This window comes from Penicillium verrucosum, assembly GCF_028828655.1.
Source record: "Penicillium verrucosum strain IBT 35672 chromosome Unknown utg000005l_segment0_segment0, whole genome shotgun sequence".
NCBI classification, from domain to species: domain Eukaryota; kingdom Fungi; phylum Ascomycota; class Eurotiomycetes; order Eurotiales; family Aspergillaceae; genus Penicillium; species Penicillium verrucosum.
The window spans coordinates 626,908-651,185 of record NW_026643214.1 but is presented as its reverse complement, the minus strand read 5'-3'; the positions used below and the strand labels follow the sequence as shown (position 1 = coordinate 651,185).

At 46.7% G+C, this 24,278-nt stretch overlaps 12 protein-coding genes across 12 annotated transcripts; 5 read left to right on the top strand and 7 right to left on the bottom strand.

Moving 5' to 3' along the window:
- Nucleotides 1-685: 685 nt before the first annotated feature.
- N7516_011104 (FAD-dependent oxidoreductase) lies at nt 686-2,068 on the top strand (the record flags this gene model as incomplete). Its single annotated transcript, XM_057223822.1, has 1 exon — nt 686-2,068. One exon carries the CDS (start codon nt 686-688, stop codon nt 2,066-2,068), a length of 1,383 nt encoding a protein of 460 aa, XP_057068962.1.
- A 513-nt stretch (nt 2,069-2,581) lies between these two features.
- On the bottom strand, nt 2,582-2,870 carry N7516_011103 (uncharacterized protein; the record flags this gene model as incomplete). Its single annotated transcript, XM_057223821.1, has 2 exons — nt 2,582-2,633; nt 2,740-2,870. The coding sequence occupies 2 exons, from the start codon at nt 2,868-2,870 to the stop codon at nt 2,582-2,584; spliced, it is 183 nt and encodes a 60-aa protein (XP_057068961.1).
- A 1,738-nt stretch (nt 2,871-4,608) lies between these two features.
- On the top strand, nt 4,609-6,642 carry N7516_011102 (Dyp-type peroxidase; the record flags this gene model as incomplete). Its single annotated transcript, XM_057223820.1, has 8 exons — nt 4,609-4,643; nt 4,714-4,936; nt 4,988-5,295; nt 5,359-5,457; nt 5,519-5,629; nt 5,698-5,837; nt 5,914-6,252; nt 6,305-6,642. 8 exons carry the CDS (start codon nt 4,609-4,611, stop codon nt 6,640-6,642), a joined length of 1,593 nt encoding a protein of 530 aa, XP_057068960.1.
- Nucleotides 6,643-7,351: 709 nt separating this feature from the next.
- Nucleotides 7,352-9,592, bottom strand: N7516_011101 (iron-containing redox enzyme family protein; the record flags this gene model as incomplete). The annotated part of the gene is made up of 1 exon (XM_057223819.1): nt 7,352-9,592. The coding sequence occupies one exon, from the start codon at nt 9,590-9,592 to the stop codon at nt 7,352-7,354; it is 2,241 nt and encodes a 746-aa protein (XP_057068959.1).
- Nucleotides 9,593-11,258: 1,666 nt separating this feature from the next.
- On the bottom strand, nt 11,259-11,613 carry N7516_011100 (uncharacterized protein; the record flags this gene model as incomplete). Its single annotated transcript, XM_057223818.1, has 2 exons — nt 11,259-11,438; nt 11,584-11,613. The coding sequence occupies 2 exons, from the start codon at nt 11,611-11,613 to the stop codon at nt 11,259-11,261; spliced, it is 210 nt and encodes a 69-aa protein (XP_057068958.1).
- A 599-nt stretch (nt 11,614-12,212) lies between these two features.
- N7516_011099 (uncharacterized protein) lies at nt 12,213-12,707 on the top strand (the record flags this gene model as incomplete). The annotated part of the gene is made up of 2 exons (XM_057223817.1): nt 12,213-12,327; nt 12,523-12,707. The coding sequence occupies 2 exons, from the start codon at nt 12,213-12,215 to the stop codon at nt 12,705-12,707; spliced, it is 300 nt and encodes a 99-aa protein (XP_057068957.1).
- A 1,103-nt stretch (nt 12,708-13,810) lies between these two features.
- Nucleotides 13,811-14,139, bottom strand: N7516_011098 (uncharacterized protein; the record flags this gene model as incomplete). The annotated part of the gene is made up of 2 exons (XM_057223816.1): nt 13,811-14,066; nt 14,117-14,139. The coding sequence occupies 2 exons, from the start codon at nt 14,137-14,139 to the stop codon at nt 13,811-13,813; spliced, it is 279 nt and encodes a 92-aa protein (XP_057068956.1).
- Nucleotides 14,140-15,791: 1,652 nt separating this feature from the next.
- Nucleotides 15,792-16,331, bottom strand: N7516_011097 (gamma-glutamylcyclotransferase family protein; the record flags this gene model as incomplete). Its single annotated transcript, XM_057223815.1, has 1 exon — nt 15,792-16,331. The coding sequence occupies one exon, from the start codon at nt 16,329-16,331 to the stop codon at nt 15,792-15,794; it is 540 nt and encodes a 179-aa protein (XP_057068955.1).
- Nucleotides 16,332-17,174: 843 nt separating this feature from the next.
- Nucleotides 17,175-19,410, top strand: N7516_011096 (uncharacterized protein; the record flags this gene model as incomplete). The annotated part of the gene is made up of 4 exons (XM_057223814.1): nt 17,175-17,379; nt 17,899-18,277; nt 18,344-19,127; nt 19,216-19,410. 4 exons carry the CDS (start codon nt 17,175-17,177, stop codon nt 19,408-19,410), a joined length of 1,563 nt encoding a protein of 520 aa, XP_057068954.1.
- Nucleotides 19,411-20,125: 715 nt separating this feature from the next.
- Nucleotides 20,126-20,414, bottom strand: N7516_011095 (uncharacterized protein; the record flags this gene model as incomplete). The annotated part of the gene is made up of 2 exons (XM_057223813.1): nt 20,126-20,330; nt 20,374-20,414. 2 exons carry the CDS (start codon nt 20,412-20,414, stop codon nt 20,126-20,128), a joined length of 246 nt encoding a protein of 81 aa, XP_057068953.1.
- Nucleotides 20,415-20,955: 541 nt separating this feature from the next.
- On the top strand, nt 20,956-21,222 carry N7516_011094 (uncharacterized protein; the record flags this gene model as incomplete). The annotated part of the gene is made up of 1 exon (XM_057223812.1): nt 20,956-21,222. The coding sequence occupies one exon, from the start codon at nt 20,956-20,958 to the stop codon at nt 21,220-21,222; it is 267 nt and encodes an 88-aa protein (XP_057068952.1).
- A 1,218-nt stretch (nt 21,223-22,440) lies between these two features.
- Nucleotides 22,441-23,657, bottom strand: N7516_011093 (lactonase family protein; the record flags this gene model as incomplete). Its single annotated transcript, XM_057223811.1, has 2 exons — nt 22,441-23,233; nt 23,296-23,657. 2 exons carry the CDS (start codon nt 23,655-23,657, stop codon nt 22,441-22,443), a joined length of 1,155 nt encoding a protein of 384 aa, XP_057068951.1.
- Nucleotides 23,658-24,278: the final 621 nt, after the last annotated feature.

The following is a 24,278-nucleotide window of genomic DNA, read 5'->3' as shown; positions in this document are numbered from 1 at the left end:
ATACTCCGTACGCCCTCAATCTTTAATACGATATTGGCGAATTTCAATCTCGGCAGTGATAGACCCACAGTAGGTTATACATCACAAAAATAATATATCAATACGGTATTTATAATTGACGTCATTTTGCAGAGTATGAATTACAGAGCTAGCACAGGCCGCATATGTAAATGCTGAAGCTGGAAATTTCGTTGAACACGCCAGACCGATGTCGGTCAGTTCGTTGGGGAGAATCGGGAGAAAGCGATCACGATACCAAGTCTTCGATTTAGACCCAACAAAGTCAACCTGGTTATGTTGGGCCAGAACTAGGTAAAAACGTAAGACCACTAGAATCGTAAAAGGAAATGTACGATTTGCAGCACTAGAACAATATAAAAAATAATTCAGTGGGAGAAACAGAGACGAAGACCACGGTCGCTCAAGACCTACAACATATGTACAACATAGACTATGCCCATGTGCTTGCCGCCACTGGCGGTTTGTTATACAGGTCAGAAGTTTGCAGAATTCCCTTCTTATAAGGCATCCGCTGTATTTGGTTAGGGCCGATCGCGGATATTCGTGGGGGGAACTTAAGTATCCTCGGCCATGGAATTCGTCCCTCCGCCAATAACCCCGAAATCCCGAACGGCAGCTCCTGGAACCTAGGATCATTCAATTGTGCTTTTGCATGCAAATCAATATGTCTTCAAATCCACCAGGTATCCCGTTGAGAATCACGGTTATCGGGGGTGGGATGGCCGGTCTCTCATCAGCAATTGCGCTCTCAGACATAAATCCCGACCACCAGATTACAGTCCTAGAATCAAACCCCTCCCTAAGCGAGCTCGGCGCAGGATTGCAGCTTTTCGCAAACAGCACTCGCGTCCTACACAAATGGGGCCTAACGCAGGCCCTGGAAAAAGTTGCTTTCCAATCCTCCCACCTGTCAATTCGCCGCTGGGAGGATAACACAGAATTGTCCTTCAACATGAACAACCCCGCCAGCACATGGATCTACGGCTGGCCCCAATGGCAGATATACCGACCGGACCTGCAGCAAGCGCTCTATGGACGGGTGAAACAGCTGCCCAACGTGTCCGTTCTATTTGGTAGGTCAGTTAAATCCGTGGACCATGAGACTGGGACTGTCCACACGACAGACGGGGAGCTCTTCGAGTCAGATTTCACGGTCGCAGCAGACGGGATCTGGTCTCGAGCCAGGCGATGCTTGCCCGCGTCAAAGGATGTGTCCCCCATAGCTTATCGGGAACATAACTACCGCGCTGTGATACCGCGGTCGAGAATGCTCTCTGATCCAATCACTGCGCCGCTTATGGCTTCCCCGGAGGCGAAATCATGGGTGGGGCCCAACGTATTCGTATTGGGGTATACGGTTGCCTCGGAGGAGTTTTATAATCTTGTTGTTGGTGTTCCACGGGCGAGCGAAGGGGTGCCCGTTGGGTCTTGGAATCACCCTGCCAACGTCGAGACGATGCGCGGTCTTGTATCTGATTGGTGTGAGGAAGTTCGAGCGCTGGCCTCGCTCGTTCAAGACGGCGAGTGCGTTTCCTGGACCTTGGGCGAGGTACCTCCTATTCCCAGCTATGTCAGTACATCTGGAAGGGTAGCGCTAGTTGGGGACGCGGCGCATGCTCTTCTTCCTCACGCTGCGCAAGGGGCTGGAATGGCGATAGAGGATGCAGCGAGTCTGGCGGAGTTTGTGGGACATCTGAGGTCGAGAGAGGATCTGCCGAAGGTGATGGGTGCTTGGAGCCAGTTTAGACAGGCTCGTGTGGATCACCTACGCAGTATCAGCCGTGGCAATGCCAGTGACATGACACTTCCGGATGGGGAACGTCAGATTGCACGAGATGAGAAATGGAATGCTATTCGCGATAAGCAGCGCGCACAGTTGGCTGAGCTTGGACCTGAGAAGGTTAGAGAGAAGATGATCCGGGAGAGACCCACGCCTGATCCCGCTTGTAAGAGCACATTTGAGCCTGGTGGTAGAATGTGGATCAATGGATTTGATGTGTGCGAGGAAAGTAAGAAGTTCTGTCGCGAACATCTGGGACTGCAATGAGGGATTGCTTGATGTCATGAAATTTGGGCCATATGATAGTTCAGCAAAATACAAATAAGAAAGGTTGTATTATTTGACCTCATTATCGGATTAATGGATAGAGAGTGGGTTTTGCAAGGAATTAGTTACATCTATACTTCCCTAGATCCAACTTATACTCCACGTCATGGTCGGTTCGCTCATTTGAGGTATAAAAAATGGACTCAAGCCCGAGAAGCTAATAGTCCCCCTCGCGTTTATAGACCCAAGAAACTCAAAGCACTATTAATCGGAGGTTGGTTTACCTTACCAAACACATATATTTAATAATAGCAGAAGCAGCAGCAGCGGAAGTAGTAGTAGGCTTCAAGTACAGTGTGTCCCAAAACTGGTGCCACCACTTTTACTTTTTGATTGTTCCTAGTTAAATGATTGAATAACATAACTGGCTAACATTTGGTAAGAACAGAGCATTTCCATCGCAAATTGAATGTGACCCCTTATCTTCCAAGCCTGATCGTAGAAGTACACAATTTACTTTTCATCCTTGCCCGGTTTAAGAATTGTCGCAGCAGGTCCAGCAGCCCTATAGCGCATTTAATTTCAATGTTAGTCGTGTGTAATGATAAAACAGGCCATCATTGGTGGAACATACGTTAGAAAGCTGGGTCTTTTGGGTCCCGGGAGGACACCTGAAGGTGTTCGACGATTCGTGGCAGACGTTGAGGCAGTCGTAAGTGGCTTTTTGCCAGTGTTCCTCGCTGGCAGAGGCAGTAGAAACCATCAAAGCAACGGTAGCGACGAAGATAGAGTAGAAATGCATGTTGATTGCTTAGTGTTGTAGAGGACTTTTAGGGATATGTTGGGTGATGAACATCGTCTACAGGAGTGTTCAAAGATATTTATGGAATTCGAGGGTCTTGCCAAGACTTTCAAATTCCCATAGTTCATTCAAACTACAGTAAATCCAATTTCCCTACTGCTAGGGACCTCTAATAGGGTAGGTGATGGGCGTCCGCAGTTCTTCAGCTGGGTGGACCTTTCCACCGTCGTCATTGAGCATTTCGCATCTACAACATAACATATCCCTTACGTCTTCTATCCAATGATAGTTAGTCACAAAATTATTTCAATTAGTATAACCAGCTTTACTACGATCAAATTGTATGTTAGCGATTGTTTCAACATACGGAGTACAATATTGCAAGAAATGAAACGGGTGACATCAACCACTGCTACCCTCTCTAGTCAGAATGCCGTCAATGTGGAACTGCCAAGTCTACGCTAATCTCTTCTAGCGCGGTGTATTGCATATACCATACTACACCAATCTGTGTGTTCTTTAGTAAGAAGAACATAGTATTTGAATGAAATAAAACGCCAATTTTACTAGCTTAAAGTTATATGCAGGATCCACTCGGGGTGTGGTTCATGTAACTCCCGAGGTCTTATTTTGGTCCGGGTCCACGGGTCTAAAAGTGAGTCCCCAGATAAGCTTCCCGCTGCCATCCATGTATATATCGCTTTTCGTCCTATAATCGTATAGGGTAACAATAAACTAATATAAATTCCTGGTAGATTGTGTGGAAAAGTTCATTTGTGGCAATGTATAGCTCACAATGACTAGGACAATTGCGCGTGGTACGGAGTATCTCAAAGCAGGTGCAATCACAGTGGATGCGAGTACTCATCACATCCATACACAGCTCATGTGTAACCTATTATGGCTACCTTAGTGCGGACGGACTACTCATCACTCAAGTTAGAATACGTAATTGAGCGCTGATCATGTAACTAGAGCGATCTTCGATGATAGTCTTGGCAGATTTTGCTGCCGAGCAGCGGGGCTGGTATATAATCTAAGTAATTCATCCTAACACGCGTATATTTATAGTATTATTCAAGGAATACCGAACTAATATGTGCCATATATCACAAACAAACGTATGCTTAATATCCTTATAGATAATGCAACTACCCAGGAAGCTTTGGAGGGGTGAAGGATTGCGATACTCAAGTATCTATGTGACACGATGCCTGATAGATGCCCGCTCGCATACTAGCTGAAATCAAATTGAACATCCTTGAGATTTCTGCCGGGCAATACTAGAAGTGGGGATAAGGTGGCCCAAGTACCTCAGCTCTATGCATGGAACGCCACTGTACTCCATATATGATTCATATACGGAGTATGTTTGGTTGATAAGGTAGTATCCGCTTAAAATCGTCACCTGCGTGATGATCTATCTCATCAGTATCATCTTGAATTGTAATCGTCTTTGTTGTAATTCGCTGCAAGCTAAACCCCGCACGAATGAAACTAATCAAGGCAGCATAGTATGGCTATGCATCTGCCCCCCGCCTCTTCTGAATTTCTTTTTCTGTGAGAAGGAATTCCTTACACCGCTATCTAATCTAAGATTATACTGCTATATAAGGACTATGTTTTGACATATCTCAAATGTCCGATAAAGCCTTTTTTTTTCTTTCACCGTTATACAATTGAAATCAAACAGTGAAAGCGATAGTTCGACGACGTATCGAATCATCAATCGGGCAAAATGCCAGACCAGAAGAACATCCAGGGAGACACATGGTAAGTTAACAGAGCTACTATTCCCATTAGGTTCTCATTGACGGGATATGAATTGAACTGACACAATCAGGCCTCGCCTGCCTAAGAAGGCCGAAAAATTCGTCTTCTTTCGAATTACCAACCCGCAAGAGTTCAAGAATGCGCTACCAACGATGGCTGATTTCATCACTACAGCCCATACAGCCCTGGTGAACCGTAACGATATCTTCAAAAAGAAAGCCGAAGGTACTCTCAATGGTATCATCAACTTAGTATCGCTCAATATTGCTTTCTCGGCCAATGGACTGGCTAAGGTAAGCACTGGAAAAGCATTTGTAAGAGATACACTTGCTTACTTTTAACAGCTTGGAGCGGAAAGGTTCAACGACGACATCTTCAACGGTGGCCAGTTTAAAGACATGACTGCCCCGTCGGAAGGCGAGCCAGCTGAAGATCACCTAGGCCTCGATCCTCAGCAGGACTGGGTCAATGAATTCAAGCCCAGCAGTGGTGGCATTGACGGTGTTCTCACTGTGGCTGGTGACAGCATCCCGAGTATTGACAAAATAACCCGGAGGACATTTGATTGGGTATTTAATGTCGGCAATGACAACCAAAGTGTTGAAACAGTCTATACCAGGGAGGGCCAAGTCTTCGATGATCATCTTGAACAGTCAGTTTTACCAAATCCCGTCCGGATATAGACATAACTGCTAACATCTGTCTGTGGTCATAGCTTCGGATGGGTGGATGGTATTAGCCAGCCCCTTGTTAAGGGATTGGACGATCTTTCGAACGCGAAGGATGGCAAAGGAATGACCCCGGTAGACCCCGGGTAAGTAATAATCGTCTCGTCTTGTGATATGGTGTGCCAGACTAATTTTGTGATATCCCAGAGTTATCTTTGTCGGACACGAGGGCGATGAACAGAAAACTCCCAAATGGGCCAAGGACGGTAGCTTCATGGTCTTCCGCATCTATGAGCAGCTAGTTCCCGAATTCTACCAGTAAGTAGCCCCATTGTACCATCATTATCTGTGGGCTTGGTTCAAGTATGCTGACTTTCTGTACCTAGTTGGTGTGCTGCGAATTGCTCTATTGCTACGGCAGAGGTGAGAAAGGCCATGGAAATGGGGAAGCCGATCGAGTGGTCTGGGGACGCGATGCGTCAAATGGGTCTGTTTTCCTCGCGATTGGTGGGACGGTGGCCTGGTGGTTAGTATCCCCATGCAGGAATAATATCCTGCTCCTAACCCAACACCTATGATACTGATCAAGTGCGACGCATTAGGTGCCCCAATGGAGCTTCATCCCCTAGAGGACCCCGGCTCGGACAAAAACAAAGCAATTATCGAAGCGAGCGCGTTGAAGGCATTGAATCACACAGATAGCTTCAACTATAACCCCGCAGACCAGACGAGGTGTCCTTATGCCTCCCATATGCGCAAAACTGGTCCTCGGGATGACTATCCCGATTACGCCAAGCATGTAATGATGCGCCGAGGAATTCCTTATGGGCCATGGTGTGATTTGGATGAACGGGCAGGTGGAGCTACAAAGAGTGAACGTGGCCTGCTGTTTGTCAGTTACCAGAGCAGCATTGAGAATGGGTTCGTCACGCAGCAAAAACGTATGTGCCTCTCAAGAACATTGAAAGTGTTGTATTTTCTGACGTTGTGCAGGGTGGGCAAATTCTTCCGATGGTCCAACGGACATGGCCAAGCACGGTGGAGGGGCTAGCCAGGGAATTGACCCTCTTATTGGTCAAGTTCATCCAAGCCGGAATGGGAAGAACGTGGGTGTTCGGGTCAATGGCAAGGACGAGAGTACAGCTGTTCAGATCAACGCCAAGTACGAAGACGCTCCTCGTATTCCCTTCCCTGACTCGGACCTTCAAAACCCTGCTCCCCAGGTCTACGAGGAATCTCTTTCGCTGGACAGGCTGGTTGTTCCGCATGGTGGTGAATACTTCTTTACTCCCTCAATGTCTGCATTGAAGGAGTACTTGCCCAAGGTATAGATGGGCTTGACTCACATTTTCGGTTGAATACTACTCCCAATGCTGTCCGATATTTGTCTTGGCACGTAATTCAGATAGCGAAAGCTCTAACATCTCTGAAACTCAACTAGCCGTAGGAAGTAATTGTCTAGAGGATCAGGATAAAGTCGGAGGGCATGTGTGACAACATTGTAGTATTGGGAGCATGGAGAAGAAGAGAAGCTAAGCTAAGATACATGAAGATAGGTTACAGATGATTGAGAAAACAATTCACATAACTAAACACAACTGGGTTGGTTGCCCCCAATACACCATGGGGCAACACAGTTCAGGCTGATTGAGAAACCAGCATCAATTACTGCGACATGCACAACCTAACTGAATTTTCAAGTGATGGGATACCCTAATTTTGAGGCGTGCCCAAGTTAACTCTGAGTGTAGAACTGGGAATGAAAGCTTATGATAGAGAGACGACATTTCCTCCAGGGCAAAAGAGTGGACCATGAGGTAAATCAATTGACAGAAATTAAGGTATGACGAGCGTATTAGTAGCATTCACAATGGTAAAATTCTCTAGCTAAAAACAATAATGGTCTATTTTTAAAAGTCTACATGTACTCAGTCATCATCAGTAACTATGCAAAGTAAGTACATGATAGTAAAGAGGCCACATGTTTCCACGGTAAAAAAACCGGTAATCAATGTAACCCCTCGTTTCTTGAAACGTTCTCTATTTCTGCATATTGACCTTAACACAAGCGCCAATCTCTGCTTTTGCCATAGCATACCCATGAGAATACTCCATGAGCAAACCCCCGTCTGTGGATATGAGTTGCTTGCATTCTTGCGAATAATGGTATTGTCGACGGAAAAGAACCTGCAAATGGACACAACTTTCCAGCGAAAGCAGTCCAGCGCTAGGGGCTTCTGCGATTACCCCCTGGAGCTCAATTAGCGCCGCGGAGATACCAAGCAGAAGACTCAAATTTTGTAGTGGTTTTGAAGACAGCTGAAGCATCTTGTCTGCGAATTTAGATGGCCAACGAGCGAGGAGCGTCATCAAATCAGGTGGAACAGGTAGAGAGGCTCGTTTAACCATCTCCAGGCCAATTCCAACGATACCATTGTCTTCTTCGGTGTGTGACTCATTTATCCCTGTGACCACCGTATGTTCTATCTCAAATCCAAGTTGAGCTCGCAACAAGCGGACCACTGCGCAACCCATTGGGTCTGCGGTCCTCCCCGGGGCGTATACAAACGACTCCAGGAGACTGCACTGAGTGAACCAAAGAGGCAGCAACCGTGATAAATCAAGATCACCTGCACTGAATTCCCGCTGGATCGATAGTGGCGGGAGCTGGGGCAAAGGTGCAATCTCATCTGTCGGGTCTGTGGAATTCGATGATCCAAATATGGCTTGAGGCGTATTGGAGTTGCTGCAGCCTTGGCAATGCGCGGCCTGTGAAAGGCCAACAAACTCAAAATAAAATGGAATGCGGTGTGGTTTTAAAGAATCGATCCATCGTTGCAGAGTAGTGAGCTCTTCTCTTGTAAAGGTGCCGAACATTTTGCCTCCCCAGCGGAGTTCCTTCACCAGCCTGCTCTTGTTGCTGTCGCCGGGATAAATCCATGGCTTGGAGGTGGTTAGAGCTTGGAGAAAGTTCTGCTGCCATTCCTCGTCCAGCAAGCTATTCGGGCTCAGCCAGTCATCTATAGAGCGATTCCCAATATTTGCTTTGCATCCGGCGTGTATTCCTTGCGCGGCCTGAGCTTTGGCACGAAATATCTTGCCCACTCTGGATTCAAGCTGGTCACAGGGTATGGAATCAAGTTTGAGAGGGATGTCTGCCGTCCGAATCCCCTCAGAACCCAGCCATTCACTCAAGATGTATCCTGCCTGAATCCGCCGCCACGCGGTGTGAGCGGCTTCTTTGCCTTCCAATTCTGATATTTTTTGTACATAGTCCACCACGCATTCCATCGACATAGCGGCATGACCGGAATGGCTGTTGTCAATGGACACATGAAGTATGAAATAGTATGGGTCGAGTCCAACTTCCGGTAGCTCCTTTGCTGCCTGCATTGTATCCAGCTGAAGCATTTCGAAATGCATGGTGAACCCCAGTATCTCCGGGAAAAAGTCTTCCGAAAACCTGGCGATCATCAATTGCGCTACAGCCGCTCTCCAATACCTGATGCAGCTGAAATTCCATCTAGGATGAAGAATTTCCTTTGTTGTTGGGGAGGGTAACTCTGGCTCGAAAGTCCTTAAAAGGTCCTCGTAGATGTAAACGTGGTGCTGGTCAATGTTACCATCCCCGAGCTCCTCAGTGAACACCTGCCAAGTCTTCTTCATGATTGGACGCAAGGCAAATGGTAAAGTAATTTTGTTCATCTGACCCAGCCAAGCGCCATCAACCAGCTTCAATGGTGCAATCTTCCTCAGCCAGAGCTCTGCTTCGTGTCGGTCACGAACCAATTGCCGAGGGCCACCCAACTTCCTCTGCGTGATATATTGAGCGTATCGATCCGTGACATCCTTCTGATGTTTTTGGAGAAACTGGGAAAGTTCTTCTTTGTTGAAAGTCTCCATTGATAGGATACTGGAATGTGAGTCTCTCTTCGTATATTCGCTCAATGCTTCGGATATCAGGAACATGATTCCTTGTCGTGCAAGTGGTAAAACCTCCGGATTATGTTCCACATTTTGCAGTCTGAAAAATAGACTTTTATAAAACTCCAGCTCTTGGAATCCTGATTCTTTCGCAGTCGGTTTCACGGCGGAGGGTATAAAGGTCAACTTCCTTGCGAAGTGAAGGGGTGTTCGCAGATGTGTGTGACTGTCACGAAGTTTCCAGATTCGGCGAAAGCAAAATGCGGCGGCGTAGAGCAAGAGGAGGGCGACTATCTTTGATATTGGTGAAGGGAGGATGGAAGCAAGCGGTATTTCGTAGTCAAACCTCATCGTCATGTTTGGGATGAATCCGAAGGCTAAAGGTGGGGAAGGGGAGAGCTACGAGGAATTCACTTATTTCAATACGAACCCCCCGATTCCTGATCTCCGATGCCAAGATTTTATCAGAATAGATCGCATTGGGTTCGTCAGGGGTCGATCTTGTGATCCGTAAATTTCTTCGACTTTCTAGTTTGATTACGACGTGTCAGGTAAAAAAAGAATCTCTTGCATGCATGTACAGTTCTTGAACACATGTGTACAGTTCTTGATCCTTGAGAGGTTACATCAACTCCCATATGACAGCTGGTGTTACGACGCATACCGCCACATCTATCCCTCGGTTAGCTCTGTAAGGAACGGAAACTATCGATCTATACGTGCATATCTGCACAGTCATTCTGGAAATCAGCTTAGACCCCTACGTAGTACGGAGTACGCCCTGTGGAGCTGCTTGCTGTGCCGCCAAGACGCTAACGGCGACCATATAGATAAAAGCGCCACATTCAGCTGAGGGGAGCTGAGAGCAGCTGAGGGTCGTTTTTTCATTACACCTTTGCATGGTATTATATATTTTAATGTAAGACGACATTATTATCATCATTATTTAATATCAATGCTAATTGCGCTCGATATAGGAAATACTACATATCAGCTCTCATCTTCTACTCCGTATGCGGAGGAGACTCCATTGAATTAAGAATCCCCGCTAAGGTCTTGGCAGTAGGAACCAGAGAGAGTTTCTTAGTGTGTACTGGTGGAGCCCATTTCAAAAACGAGTCAATATATATCTGTAAAAGCATGTATCTGTAAAAGACATTCTCTGTAGCATTTATTAGTGAAATCAGTCCTGAAATGAGCAAGAAATCAAATTACCACTCCGTATGGAATTAAGTTTGTACTACTCCGTAAGAGGAATGCTAAATGACGTGAACGGAAGGGCCCGTAATCGGCCCGTTCTATAAATTTCTATTTGTTGGGATAATTTATCTAAGGGACAGGTTAGCACACCTAGATATGTCCACGGGTACTACTGACTGTGCTAGTAATCTGGTGATTCTGGTCTTTAAATAAACGGCTGCTATTGAATTCCTCCCTCTAAAATCTCGGTATCTCATTTGTTTGTTCACAAGGTCTTTCTACTACCGATCCTCCACCACCCTGATCTTGAAATGACCGATGAAAATACACCTCCGACTGGGGGTCAGTTATTCTTCGAATACAGTGTCGCACCTGAATAGGATACAGAAGCGAGAGAGCAAGCATTCCCGATCGACCGTGTCTTATTTGCCACCTACTTAGGTCTAGCCCCTGCTTTAAAATGCTCCCTAGGGTGCTCGCGCTAACTAGAAGTCAACGATAGGAATATTTCTCGCGGTAGCAGATGGCCTTTTCGTCTTATCTATACTTTCTATCTACGCCCATCGTCACCCTCCAATGGCCTCTTTCATTCTCCATTTTGAGGGTTACTCCTGTCTCGGTGCGTGTTCATCAACACACCGCATCAACTCACCTCTACAATCCGCTTCTCAACGTATGCTTTCCCCACATTTGACGTGACTATCCCGTTTTGTATGGAGGGAAATGTCGCCTTCTTCAATCAGCTTAGCAGAGCCACATTTCCCAAAGACTGGGCACAGTCTTCATGGATGAAAGCAACTTCGCCTCGTGGTTCCCCGTGCATTTAGACGTCCACCACTTCATAGACCCATGTCGACAAGGTCGAATGTTCACCCACGATGAGTACCTGCAAAACCGATGTTGCATCCCAGGAATTCCCTTTGGAAATTGGTAGGAGATTGATGCGGTTACCACCAAAGAGGAGGGTGAAGGTGAGGGCGCCGATGAAATGACACAGCGAATACTGAGAACAAGGCTTAAACGGCGAAAAAGCGCTTTTCATAATGTTATCTGTAAGTATAGAAAGGACTCGGATGGTTCGGGTTTCTGTGTACTAATATAGGCGTGCAACATTGCTGGGTTTAAGAAGGAAGAAAGCGACACCTTACTAGGCTGCCTTCTAGACCACATGTGGTCATGGTGCTGATTACCCACCCCGTGACCGATGGGTACGGAAGATAGTTGTTGTTTGGGGTGTAAAAAAAAAGCCCCTTATCCTGATAACTATTATACCAATTCATATAGCCATATCAACTTCGCATTCTCCAATTGTTGACTAGGCCACGGATGAACTTCGCCATTTGGCACGGATCACCCCTTAGGCACTGGCCAATAGGAGATGATTGTTCCCGGTAAGACCGTGACGACTTCCTGAGAGGGTTGGCATGGATGTCTCAAATAGGCCGAATGGGTGAAGAATCTTGACCCATGGTTTATACATAAGGTCAATCATCTGTCTCCCTATCGGATCATTGTGTGGCGTAGCACATCCTTCGACCGAACCCCTAACGGGGACCCAGGTTGCATTATTGCATTATTGTCGTGGGAACTGGGAATGTATATCCATATGTATGTACAAACAGTTAGGCCTGTCTGCTTACATACGTCTCAATCACCTTGCTTTTTCTTGATCGGCCCACCATGAAGCCATCACCTGCTCTCATCCCGATCCTGCAAAACATTACCGCCTTTTCCTTTCTCGCAACTGCCAAAACCGTCAACCACATCGATCCCGGATATGACAGTCCCGTCTGGAATGTTAATCCCCGTCTGGAATGTTGATCAGTCTGTGCGGACTACCAGCGGCCTTGTTCTAGGCCATTCTGTGCGGCAAAAGCCTCCGACATCTCCGAGTATGTTGGAATTCCATATGCCGCCCCTCCGTTTGGACGTCTTCATTTCCAACCTCCAGTCCCTTATACTGGCAATGATACCACTAATGCCGCCACATCCGTAAGTTTGGCCGTTGTATGCCCGCTTCCTCGGTATTGATTGGTTTTGATTGTCTATCTCAATGGGACGATTGTTAAAACTCCACTTTTACATAGGGTCCTACATGTATCCAGCCACCATCAGCACCCCCAAGCAACAATACCGGCAGTCCACCGCCCCAGAACCTTCGTATTCCCCCTCCCTTGCCGCGGCCTTCGCAAGCGAGGTATACCCAGCTAGTGAGCATCTTTTGACCTTGAACGTCTGGACAAAGCCGCAGACAGGCAAGGCGAATTACTAGTCGGAGAATAGCTACCGTGTCAACACTTTCGGATTCCCTGGTAACTCAGCCACTCCAGTCAATCAGTCACACAAATCTGCGAACACCACTTCCCTTCGCAAGGAAGTTGACCTTTATTCCCTCCGCCGTGAAACCGAGCCATTCTCCGTGACCTCCGAATGGCCTTGGAATGGATTCATGACAATATGAGCAATTCGGTGGTGACTCAGAGCGCATTCTATATTTGCACAGCCTGCTGACGCTGGAATGGTTGACTCCTACTCATTCGCCTACGCCGATGACCCAATTTCTTCCGGCTTTATCGAGACGAGCACAACTATTTACGGTTTCCCAACCCTTACTACAGAAGAGACCAACAATCGCTAGTTCCATGTCACTGACTTGGTTGGCTGCGGAAACGCCACTTATGGCCTAATTGCCGTCAGCGACTGCATGGTGAGTAGGAGCGTCGATGGGATACTGGCTGGTTATGACCTTGCCAATGTTTCTATTCAACCCTTCGCCATACGGGCGAGTCATTGATGATGAATTGGTCTTCTCGAGCTACCTCAGCCGCACTGCCACCAAGGGTTGCTACCTGATTGGTAACACTCAAAATGAGGCAGGTATCTTTAAACTTGGACAAGTGCATAACGAGAGCTACTAGAACAACCTCAACGACCGTCTATACACATGCGTCGGTGTCGTGAGAATCGAGCAAAGTGGCTTCCCCGACTTGGTCCTTAACCAAACCCTTGGGACAGGTACATAAGATGGTATACACATATACACTGCAGCGTCCCTCAACAGACAACCCCAATAAACCCGTGACAGGGGGCTGGGTCACTGACAGCATCATAAGACCAGCGACAAACATGATTATACATCTTACCGGGCGCCAAGCCGATTGTCCCATTGTTGAAACCCCCTCGGTCCCGTTGCACTGAGGCTAGAAAGCATCACGACCGTGCTGGGGGTTCTTGGCAAACCACCTTATGTTCAAGTAACACGTTAGCAAGTGTCTGTTCAAGCTGGAATTGAATAAGTAAAAATGGTCATGCACGGTAATCCATACGGAGTAAATGAATCTGCATTGGCTTTTGAGAGTGGCTACCATAAATAAGCTAGGCCCCCTCCCCTGCGCGCATCCCCCTACTTCCACAGATAACCATAACACTAGGATTGGAGTGTACGGGGAGTGATTCCGAATTGGGAATGGGGTCGTCTATCAACGACCCGCCAGAAGCACTCGATCTACTGTTCGTAGATGCCTGGCTCGGCATATCGGCATTTGGGGGGTTTGGGACGGGCTGCAACTCGGTTCCTTCAGGAGCGGGGTCGGCACGACGCCCGGCACGACGCCGGGCACGACGCAGGTGGCTTGAAAAGCTGTTAGCGTCATGTTTTCTATGTAGTAATCCACAACATACTTCGAACAGTACTCAACGACCATGTCGGCGCAGATTTGGATTGCTTTGATACTAAACTGGTATGTGAGGTATACAAGCACAAGTACGAACACCATCCACGGACTTTTTTCGATTTGGCCGACCCAATTAGCAGTTTTAAGAAGGCCAGGGGCATCTTCTTCTTGGGTTGAAGCCCCTTTTGACCCTGTTAGCAATGCAATTGATTTAAACTTGGGAAAACGTATTGAAGATGCCAAAAGGCTCCAGAGGAAGGTAGACTTACCAACAAAGAAGAGGTGTGTAAAAACAGAACACATTATGGTCGCCATGGTGTTGATAGTTTTTGTTGCCATGATGTCGATGGTTTTTCTTTTGGCAAAGTAATGTAGAATCTATTGATGGAATATTGATGAAGAAACCTAACAGATAGATTCTTGATGATTGGGTTGGACAAAGAGGAGAAAGAGAGAAGGAGATAGAGGGACTATTTATATGAGTCTGTCTAACTCAGAAGCCCAAGGCGACTATAGGGAAGGTGCCAGCCTGCCTACGTCATAAACGGAACAGTAACAGGAACCACGATAGTATTTAAAGTATATGTTGTAGTTATTAATTGAAGGCTACCGATGCTTAACAATATCTGAATACCTAGATTATAAGGTCAATAAAATTGATGCCTTCTAAAATGGGCATAGGGACTTTTAAAGTAAACTGAATCTGAACTGAATCTGAACTGAATCTGAACTGAATCTGAACTGAATCTGAAGTGAATCTGAAGTGAATCTGAAGTGAATCTGAAGTGAATCTGAATTGAATCTGAATTGAATCTGAAGAAAATTAGTAGATCCCTTGGCCGCTAATTTAAAGGTAGGTAAATCTTTATAGGGTAGACTATCCTTTGTTTCCCAATGTTTACCGTGTCGGACCCAGCACGGCCTTGATGCTCTCTGGCCTAAGTGCAACGGGACTGAGGGGGTTTCAACAATGGGACAATCGGCTTGGCGCCCGGTAAGATGTATAATCATGTTTGTCGCTGGTCTTATGATTCTGTCGGTGGGTGACCCAGCCCCCTGTCACGGGTTGGGATTGTCTGCGGTTGGTTAAGGGACGCTGCAGTGTCCGTCAAAGCTTCTTTTCCTTTGGCCATCAATCGTCCGTATTCTTTTGGGCAGTCACCAGCCTTATTTCAAGCTTACTTCTATCTTATTTGCTACAGTAATCTGATTAAAATAATCCAAATACTTTAAAGATTTGATTTTATATTCATTCAGCTGGAACCAATACACTCTCTCGGAAGAATCATCTAACCTTTGGAAGGTCTACCCTAGCGACAATACCACCAGTTATCGTAGTACCAGAAGCCGCATTGAACGGTCCTGCAGAAGAAACATAAAGACTGCCCCGATCGAACAGAGTTCTACCAACCGACACAGAAGATGCTGATTCCAAATATGGCGACTCGACAACAACCATCCAACAGGAGAAGGATAAAGAGAAAAGGGAGAGGAACTTGATCATGGAGAAGATGCAGTATTTAGACATAGCGTTGGACCTTGAGCCTTGAGCTTGTATCAAATGACACACCCACTTCAATCGTACGTTTCTTTCGCTATAACCATATTGTAGACATGCCAAAAATTTCACTAATCTAGTTCAGAGCTCGAGAAAGCTGGATATTTAGGCTGTTCTCCCTCCTCTATGGTCCTTTTCGCTTCTGTTGCTGTAACCATTTCTCAAGACTGAAATTTCCTTCCCGTAGTTCTTCGGATTCCCCATTCCATACAAAAGCCATACCCCTAACACGCTCTCCTTCGCCACCGTTTTCGCTAGGGAACTTGATCATACAGGCCTTAATATGATACTTGCTAGTCTCATACGCACTTAACCGATCGAGTTGCTCCTGTGACTGAACCTCGTATGCTAGGCCCTCAACTGGGTGAAGAGGTGGTCCAACGAGTAAGGCAGGATATGGCCCCCAAAGCTTGATATGGTATCCTACCATCTTACCTGGTCGCATAATAGGGGGTTCTGGAAGTTGTAGAATCGATGCAAGTGTTGGTGGGTCCATTAGGGTTCCATAGAAGAAACAGTATTGTTTTTCAAATGGCTCAGGTGTATAAGAGTGCGAGGGGTTAGCTGGACACTGGCTTGAGGTATGGCCCTCCGAAGCATCATCTTGCTCGGCAAAAAATTGCATAAATTTGCGCTGCATAAGCGACGGCCGGTCCGTGGTCATGACGGCGGTGAGCAAGCTTTATTGTAAGTCAGTTAAATGCATGATTCGGAGCTGATTTGCAGCCTTACCTTGTATCAAATGCGTAAAGGTAGGTGTATGAATCAAAGTCTGTTCCACGTGTGTAGATGAAGTTAACTACCTAGGTATGATGCCATAGTGATGTGCAGACTACAGATGGTAGGTCTCGGAAGTAGAGAGGGAGTTGATTGCTATGGAGAGAGAGAAACTGCTAGATAACTAGGTGTTAATGCCTGAGGCACCAGTATGGGGCCTAAGGCCACCACAACACATAGGCCGAGTTTATCAGGGTCACGTGACGATGTTCCCATTGAAGTACAGTGACTCAGCATTAAGATTAGTCTTCCGCACGACCCATTTTGGGTCGTAGGTCTCGATGGCTCGGGTGCTGTGTTTTTTACTATGGTACTAGTACCATAATAAATAGCACTGGTATTAAAAATTGGATGCCAAGAGAGACAAATCCTAATTCGGATTAACCCCTGTAGTTGCAGGGAAACCGCTGTAACAGTAGGGTCTTCCTACTAACGGTACCTCGGAGGGAACTATCCCACAGCTAATAATGCTGCATATCCCGGCTATGGCTGTGTCTTCGGCTGTGGTGCGCGGCTAATATGAGAGTCTTAAAATAAGAACTCCTTTCCTGAAGCATTGTCTCTCGACTAATTAAATAACTGAATCCTCTCGTCTGGCCTTGGAGGCTGGCTACTTGGAGGATATCAAATCATCGTCTATTCCCGCTCTGGTGATCCATATTGAGGGAAACCATCATTTGACACGACAACTGATCCACATCATTGCCTATATTTCAGAGGAAGTGTTGTCATGGGAGTAATCCCTCACTCTATTGCGGATGAGCCTTCAGAGCGAGACCTTCCATTTGTGGATGTTTATCATCCCATGGATGAAGTCATGCGTACTTTCGATAGTCCTGTCGGTCAGAAGACACTAGTCGATTTAGTGACTGCTGGCTGTCCGGCCTTCCGTCGGGGTGTCCGCCTCTTGGTCCCGCCGATAAGCCGTCGAGCCGGTTAGCAAGGTGGTTCGAAAGGATCTGCATGCTGACCGAGGTAAAGAAAGGACAAGACACTAACAAGCCTTAGTCTCCGGTATTCGCATTTTTGATCCTTATTCACGAATCAAAAGTTGCGCTTACTCGAAAAACGTGTAGCTTGGCATGCTTAGCCCATGTACTGAAATCCTGCGGCCCGCTTGACCGGAGATAGCCGAATGCGTAATAGTCCCATGCGAGATAATCTATACGGAGTAAATGAACCTGCATTGTCTTTTGAGAGTGGCCACCATAAGTAAGCTAGGCCCCCTCCCCTGCGCGCCTCCCCCTACTTCCACAGATAATCTCTCGATACTGGTGACAATAGCGGTCAGCATTTGACTTACTGGAACCCTGTATCCCTCTGAGAAGAGCTAGCAGATTCAAAACAGAATGGGGGAATCAAATACGACGCAGAATCAGTTGCCATGTAACAGTGGTGAGTCAAAAGAGAGAATGGGTTACATCAAACAGAGGATTTATTGACGATAGAAACAGACCCACCCCTGACCAAGTCAAGCGTCAACATAGATAAAGCAACAGTATCCGAATTATTTGCAAAGCTCCGGATGGCAGATAAACCAAGTGACAATGGCAAAGAAGCAAAGGATATTGAATCTTACAAGTTCTGGAAGACACAGCCAGTGCCAAAATTCAATGAGGACGGTGGTAAAAGTAAGAGGGGCCCGATCAAAGTGATAAATCTAGACGAAGTGCCAAAAAGTCCCTACGCACTACTAGATGGCTTTGAGTGGGGAACCATCGACCCAGAGGATGAGAAGGAGGTGGTCGAGCTGCATGAATTACTGTCAAATCATTACGTTGAGGATGATGATTCCACCTTCCGACTCAATTATTCGCCGGTGTTTCTGAGATGGTCCGTTGATTCATACCCAAAACCGATGCCTTGCCTCAATTGCTGAATTTATCTTCTTACGAGCAGGGCCTTGACTGCTCCCGGCTGGCAGAAGCAATGGCATATCGGAGTGCGCACTTCCATGTCGCAAAAACTAGTCGCCTTCATTAGTGGTTTGCCGGCCAACATCAATGTTCATACACAAACGATTAAGGTGGTCGAGATCAACTTTCTGTGTATTCACAAAAAGATTCGCTCAAAGCGTCTAGCACCACTGTTGATCAGGGAGATTACCCGACGCTGCTACCTCCAAGGCATCTACCAGGCCATCTATACCGCTGCGGCGGTCTTGCCCACTCCGGTGGCATCGTGCCGATACTATCATCGCCCCCTGAGTTGGCTCAAACTATGCGAGTCCGGCTTTTCGCACCTACCATCGGGCTCCACAAAGGCCCGACAGATTGCAAAGTATTATCTGCCAAGCACTACCCAAACGCCTGGCCTTCGCCTCATGCAATCGGATGACCTAGATGCCGTCTATAAGCTTCTGGGGCAATATCTGCAGCGATTCGACATCAGTCCAACATTCAGCATAGACGAGCTTAGGCATTTGTTATTCTTTGGAGCCGGCCAGGCGAAAGAAGACTTTAGCAAACGGGTGGTATGGGCATATGTTGTGGAAGATTTAGAAACCCGGAAGATCACGGATTTTGTCTCCTTTTACTCCATTGAATCCGCGGTGCTCTCGCACTCCCAGAATGACGTGATTCGAACCGCGTATCTGTATTACTATGCATCGACGAGCAGCACTCCGAACCTTCAGCAGCGTATTCAGGGTCTTATCAACGATGCCCTTATCTTAGCAAAAAAGGCAAGGTCATATCGGTTTCTGTTAATCCGGAACCATCATTCATCCCTCCCTCCATTATTCTCGAGCTAACTAGTATATATGTCATCAGGCTCGGTTTGATGTGTTTAATGCACTTCATCTCCAGGACAACGACCTATTCTTAGAAAAGCTTCGCTTCAGTCCTGGCGATGGCCGCCTTCATTACTATCTCTTCAATTACCAAGTGGGTCCAGCAATCAATAAGGATACGTCAGATTGCTTGGACAGCCAGAGGCCTGGAGGTATGGGCGTGGTCATGTTATAGGGTTTTCGCACCAGGGCTCGTTTTATAGACTCTAACCATATATTCGACATCGGCTACCCGTGTGACACTGCACCGATTGCACCAACCGGAAGAGCCATGCGCGGGGGCTATTAAATGTTAGTTTCAATGGAATATTTGGATGGGTATTTGGATGGGTATGAGGGATGGGACATATGAGGGATGGGACATATGAGGGATGAAACAACCTTGGAACATACCTGCTAATGCAGCAAATCCCCGTATAGTTTCTCTTGTATTCTGAAAGATACTGTCAGACTTCTTAGCTTCTGAAACTCAGCTTCTTTAACAATTTATATATTCCCATCTACACCATGCAGTTCGATGTAGTCCTCCTGCGTGGAATAACTATTGTGCCTAATATACCTACAAAAATGAAGCCTTTGAACACCATACAAATCAGTGCATCTCCATTGACACTAGGCCTTTATAACGCTATCTGTAGTGTCCAACAACCTGTGAAAATATAACCACTATACCACTCTCTCCATCGTCTTTCTCCGTTTAGCATCCATATATCAAAAGCAATATTCCTTTTTGCTGAAACATATCCGGAGATTGATTCTATATTCAATAACACGTTAACACGCGTCTGTTCAAGCTGGAATAAATAAAAATGGTTTAGATGTTGAATATAAAATGGTTGTTCTAGATTTTACTTGGTGATCAGTCTTCTCCGTGTACTTACCTCAACGGCTTACTGGCGGCGGACATCCCCTGGCAACGGTGGGGGAGGAGGGATAGAGAGGAGGGTCGGCGAGCCCGAATCCGGGACGGGACCATCAAGAGCATCTCCCGTTGAACTAGGGGATAGGAGGGGAGGAAGGTTGTTTAGTTCGATGGCTAAGCCGTCGGAATCGGGTGTAGGGGGGATACTGGGCTCAAATAGGCGGCTTGAAAAGCTGTCAGCGTTATGTTTTCTCTATGTAGTAATCCACAACATACCGCGAACAGTACTTCATGGCCTTATATGTGTAGATGCGCATTGCTGCTATGCAAAACTGGTAAAACAGGATCGCCATCACAACCACGAACACAAGCTACAGAATTATCTCGACCAGGGCCACCCAATCAGTAGCGGGGGTAGCAAGACCAGGGACTTCGTTTTGGGCTGAAGCCCCTTTTGACCATGTTAGCAATGCAATTGATTTAAACTTGGGAAAACGTATTGAAGATGCTTACCAACAGCAAAGAACACGAGCGTAAAATAAGAACAGATCATAAACGCCATGGTGGTTGATGTATTTTGGTAAAGTGATGTTCCTACGAGTACGAAACTGCTTTATGACCTACGACAGAAGCCCAAGGTGACTAGTTATAAGGAAGGTGCCAACCTGACTACGTCATAAGCGGAAGGGTCGAGAAAGATGCATTTTTAATCAGGTTTACTCGGTTACCCTTTGTTTCCCAAGGTTTACCGTGGATCAGTCCGACCCCAATTGGGAGTCGAAGGCTCAAGTCAGACCTCCAACCCTTTCCCTTAGTACTTCGTAACTCAGAAATCCCATGCACCAAACACCATAAAACATGGCGGGTATGGCGATAGTTGGTGAGATGACTGGAATGGAAACCAAGCTGGAAAGTGATAGGAAAACCAATGATCTCCAGCAATATCGATACCTGAAGTCTTGCGCCATAAGTCCTGAAAGTTCGTACAACCTTATTGAAATAGAGGAAAGCCTCCGAGAAGTCGTTCAAGAAGAGATATCTATCAAAGAAGGAAATGCTACGCCGGGCATTAATACCGAAGAAAGACTCCGTATCTTGAATACGGAATACTGGCTCCTATCTTAGAGATGGTGGTACTATCGTTCCGACCTAGAAATTTTTGAATTGAGGGCCTTCAAACTTTGGCGATCATACCCGCGGTGGTATATGCATTATACACTTATTGAGGAATGCTCGGGTCGACAAGGATGCTGCGCTCGTGGATGTGGCTGCTGTCTTAACCGTAAAATACTTCCCCCACGGAGTCTTGGTGTTGGACATTGTACGCTCGAATGTGTATGTTGTCGGAGAGCGAGAGGTTTTGAAGTATCTCCTACCGATAACAAACAAGTGAAGGAACAGTTTAAGAAGGCCGTCCAGGAACGGGGCTACCGCATAACCAGATACCTATAAGTTTCGATTTTTGGCCTTGTCGGCGATAGCCGGGAGGGCCCATTTGACATGATTGATGCACCGCCGAGCTACGATCAGATTGGATAGAAAGGCGTAAAGGGACTGCTTGACTGGGTCTAAGCCAAGGTCTGGGGGTCCGATCCCTAAGAGATGTGGAGTGACTGAAAACTGGAGTGGTTATTGTTAGGTGGTGTCGTGGTGGACACCTGATTGCTCAGGATGTGATGTTAGGCTGGCCACTTAGATAAGTAGCTCTCTAGAGATCTGTAGGAATCAACCTTCTCTCTCTCTCTCTCTGGCAGCCAGTAGCTTCCTCAGTTATTGTGGTTGTTGTGGTTTTCGCTTGGGATTCTTGTACTCTCTCTCCTATTAAACGCAGATGGGAAAATGAAAGCCTTTTGGCCGTTTCACAATAGTTCAGACGATGAAAATTGTGATAGCAGACTGTTGAATCAGTATGCACAGGCCTGTCGCTGGACCTTTTTTGCCAGGGCATGATCGGATTCTAACAATTATGTTGAGCGACCTGTGGTAAAGATTACTACTAACTATGTGGGGAGAGAGTAGAGGAAGAATCATTAATTGATTAAACTAGAAGTGCAGGGCTTTATATACCCTGTTAAAACCATCTAAACTATGCTCAATCTGTAGCAAACATGCAAATAGCAGATACGCATGCATGGGATGATTGTTCAGCAAATTCCACATCTCTGAGTGGTATATTAATAAATCTCATGACAACCATATGTTTCATTTTAGGTGCATTCTACGTATATATAGAATCATCGCCCCAGGTATAGACAGACACCTTCCTAACTCAGAAGAGGCAACATTAACAGCTACCTGAATAATGTTGTTGTTTCCTTGAAGAGTCCAGTTGATGGGAAGAGCTTACTCTTCCCAGATTATACTGCTCAAGCCCGACGAGGAATTACTAGCCTGGCCGGGCTGTCCAACCTGCAGGTTGGCGACTAGATCGCCGAGAGTTCCACCCCGCGGGTCCCTTTTAACAATAGCAACATTCGATGAAGCCTGGTCCCCAATAGCCACCAGAGTACCCTTCTTATTGATGGCAAAGGTGCGGGGAATGGTACCATATGCAGAGGTGATCTGGCTGAAAGACACCGTGCCGTTGGAGGAACAAGCCATAGTCGACATGGAATCGTTCGGGGCGAATCCTTGATCAAAGCGAATTGAAGCATAAAGGGAGTTCCCAGCCATACGAAGCTCTGCCGGCGTACCCGCAGCCGGTAACTTTCCGCCTGGGTATGGCACAAAGGATTGAGTCTCCTTGAACGCGAGACAGCCGGAAGATAAGTAAGAGACAACAAACGCATGGAAGTGACCGCTTAATTCACTGACGGTGTACAGCATAGTCACTGAGTCTAAGGGGTTGGGTTTCCAGAACAGTCCGTGTCGGGGTCCACTGCCAGCGGTGTAATTCAGACTAGGGCACACATTTAGGTGTCCCGAGTGCAGGTCGATGGCATACACGCGGACCTGGTCGGCGCCTAGATCGGGAACGAGGATGAAACCACCGGTTGGATCGAGGATCACCTGGTGCGGGTGCGGTGAATCCTGCTGAGGTTTGATACCGGGCTGGGACATTTTGTAGCGGAAGACCTCCAAGGGCTTCTTGTCGGACCTAAGGGGTAAGGCAAAGGTTGAAAGAGCGGAACCGCCGCTGATGAATGTTAGTTTGTTGGTACCTATCTGACTTGGATAGACATCAATTACTCTACTCACTAATGCGCAACAGCCAAATACTTTTCGTGTCCGTGCTTGCCGCCATATATAACACTGTGGACTGCGGCGCCCACATCCACGGTATACGCGAGCTCTGTCAGTCTCCCATTCCGATTCACGGAGTAGGAGGTCAACAGGCCGTTCATGCTCGCATTTCCCGCATGGTCGGAGCAATACATCGTACGCGTTGATGAATCGAACGTAAGCCAGCTAGGGCCATCACCACATGATTTCAAAGATGAAGTGACCGAAAGCGAGTTTTTATCATCAAAAGAGAGTGAGTAGATGTTGCCGTCATAGTGAGTGGCATATAAGTTTGTGGCAGCTGCCAGGGAGATAAAGAAAGGAAGACAGCGAACCATGATGGGGTTGGGGAAGGAGAAGGATAGAGACAAGGGAGGTATGGGGTTAACGAAGAAATATATACTTCCAAGGTTACCTATACGGATCTAATTCTTCCGTCTTAGCTTAGATGCGTTTTGCTTCGTAGATTTCCCCGCAAATCACCGCATGTCCCACCTCTACCTTTTTGGCGTAGTCCTCGATGGGCTTTACGGTCGGCATTGGCTCCACTATGGGTTACCATTACCCATCCAGGAAATTGACACCTTGCCGAAGAAGAGGGTCAAACAGTCTTCTACTATTTATCTCGTTTAATGTCAATAACCCGACAGAAATATCCCTACAACTCCGCTATGAACTGTCACCACAGTCAGAAACAGTCGAGTCCAACAGGCTGCTCTATGTATTGACAACCAAGCGATGTCTTTTACGGTGGTTGTGAGGCTCGGTAAAACCTGCGTCGGGTCGGTGTTTGAAGAGGGTATTGAAGACATAGCGGCATCAGGGGTTGAACGCAGAACAAGGATAAATCCGGGGGTCGTATTCGTGTAATTCTAACACAACCAGGCTATTCCACTTACAAAGGTAATCAACGAATCACCTGCTATAAGTCAGTAGTGTGTTAGTTGTGACGGTCCTCG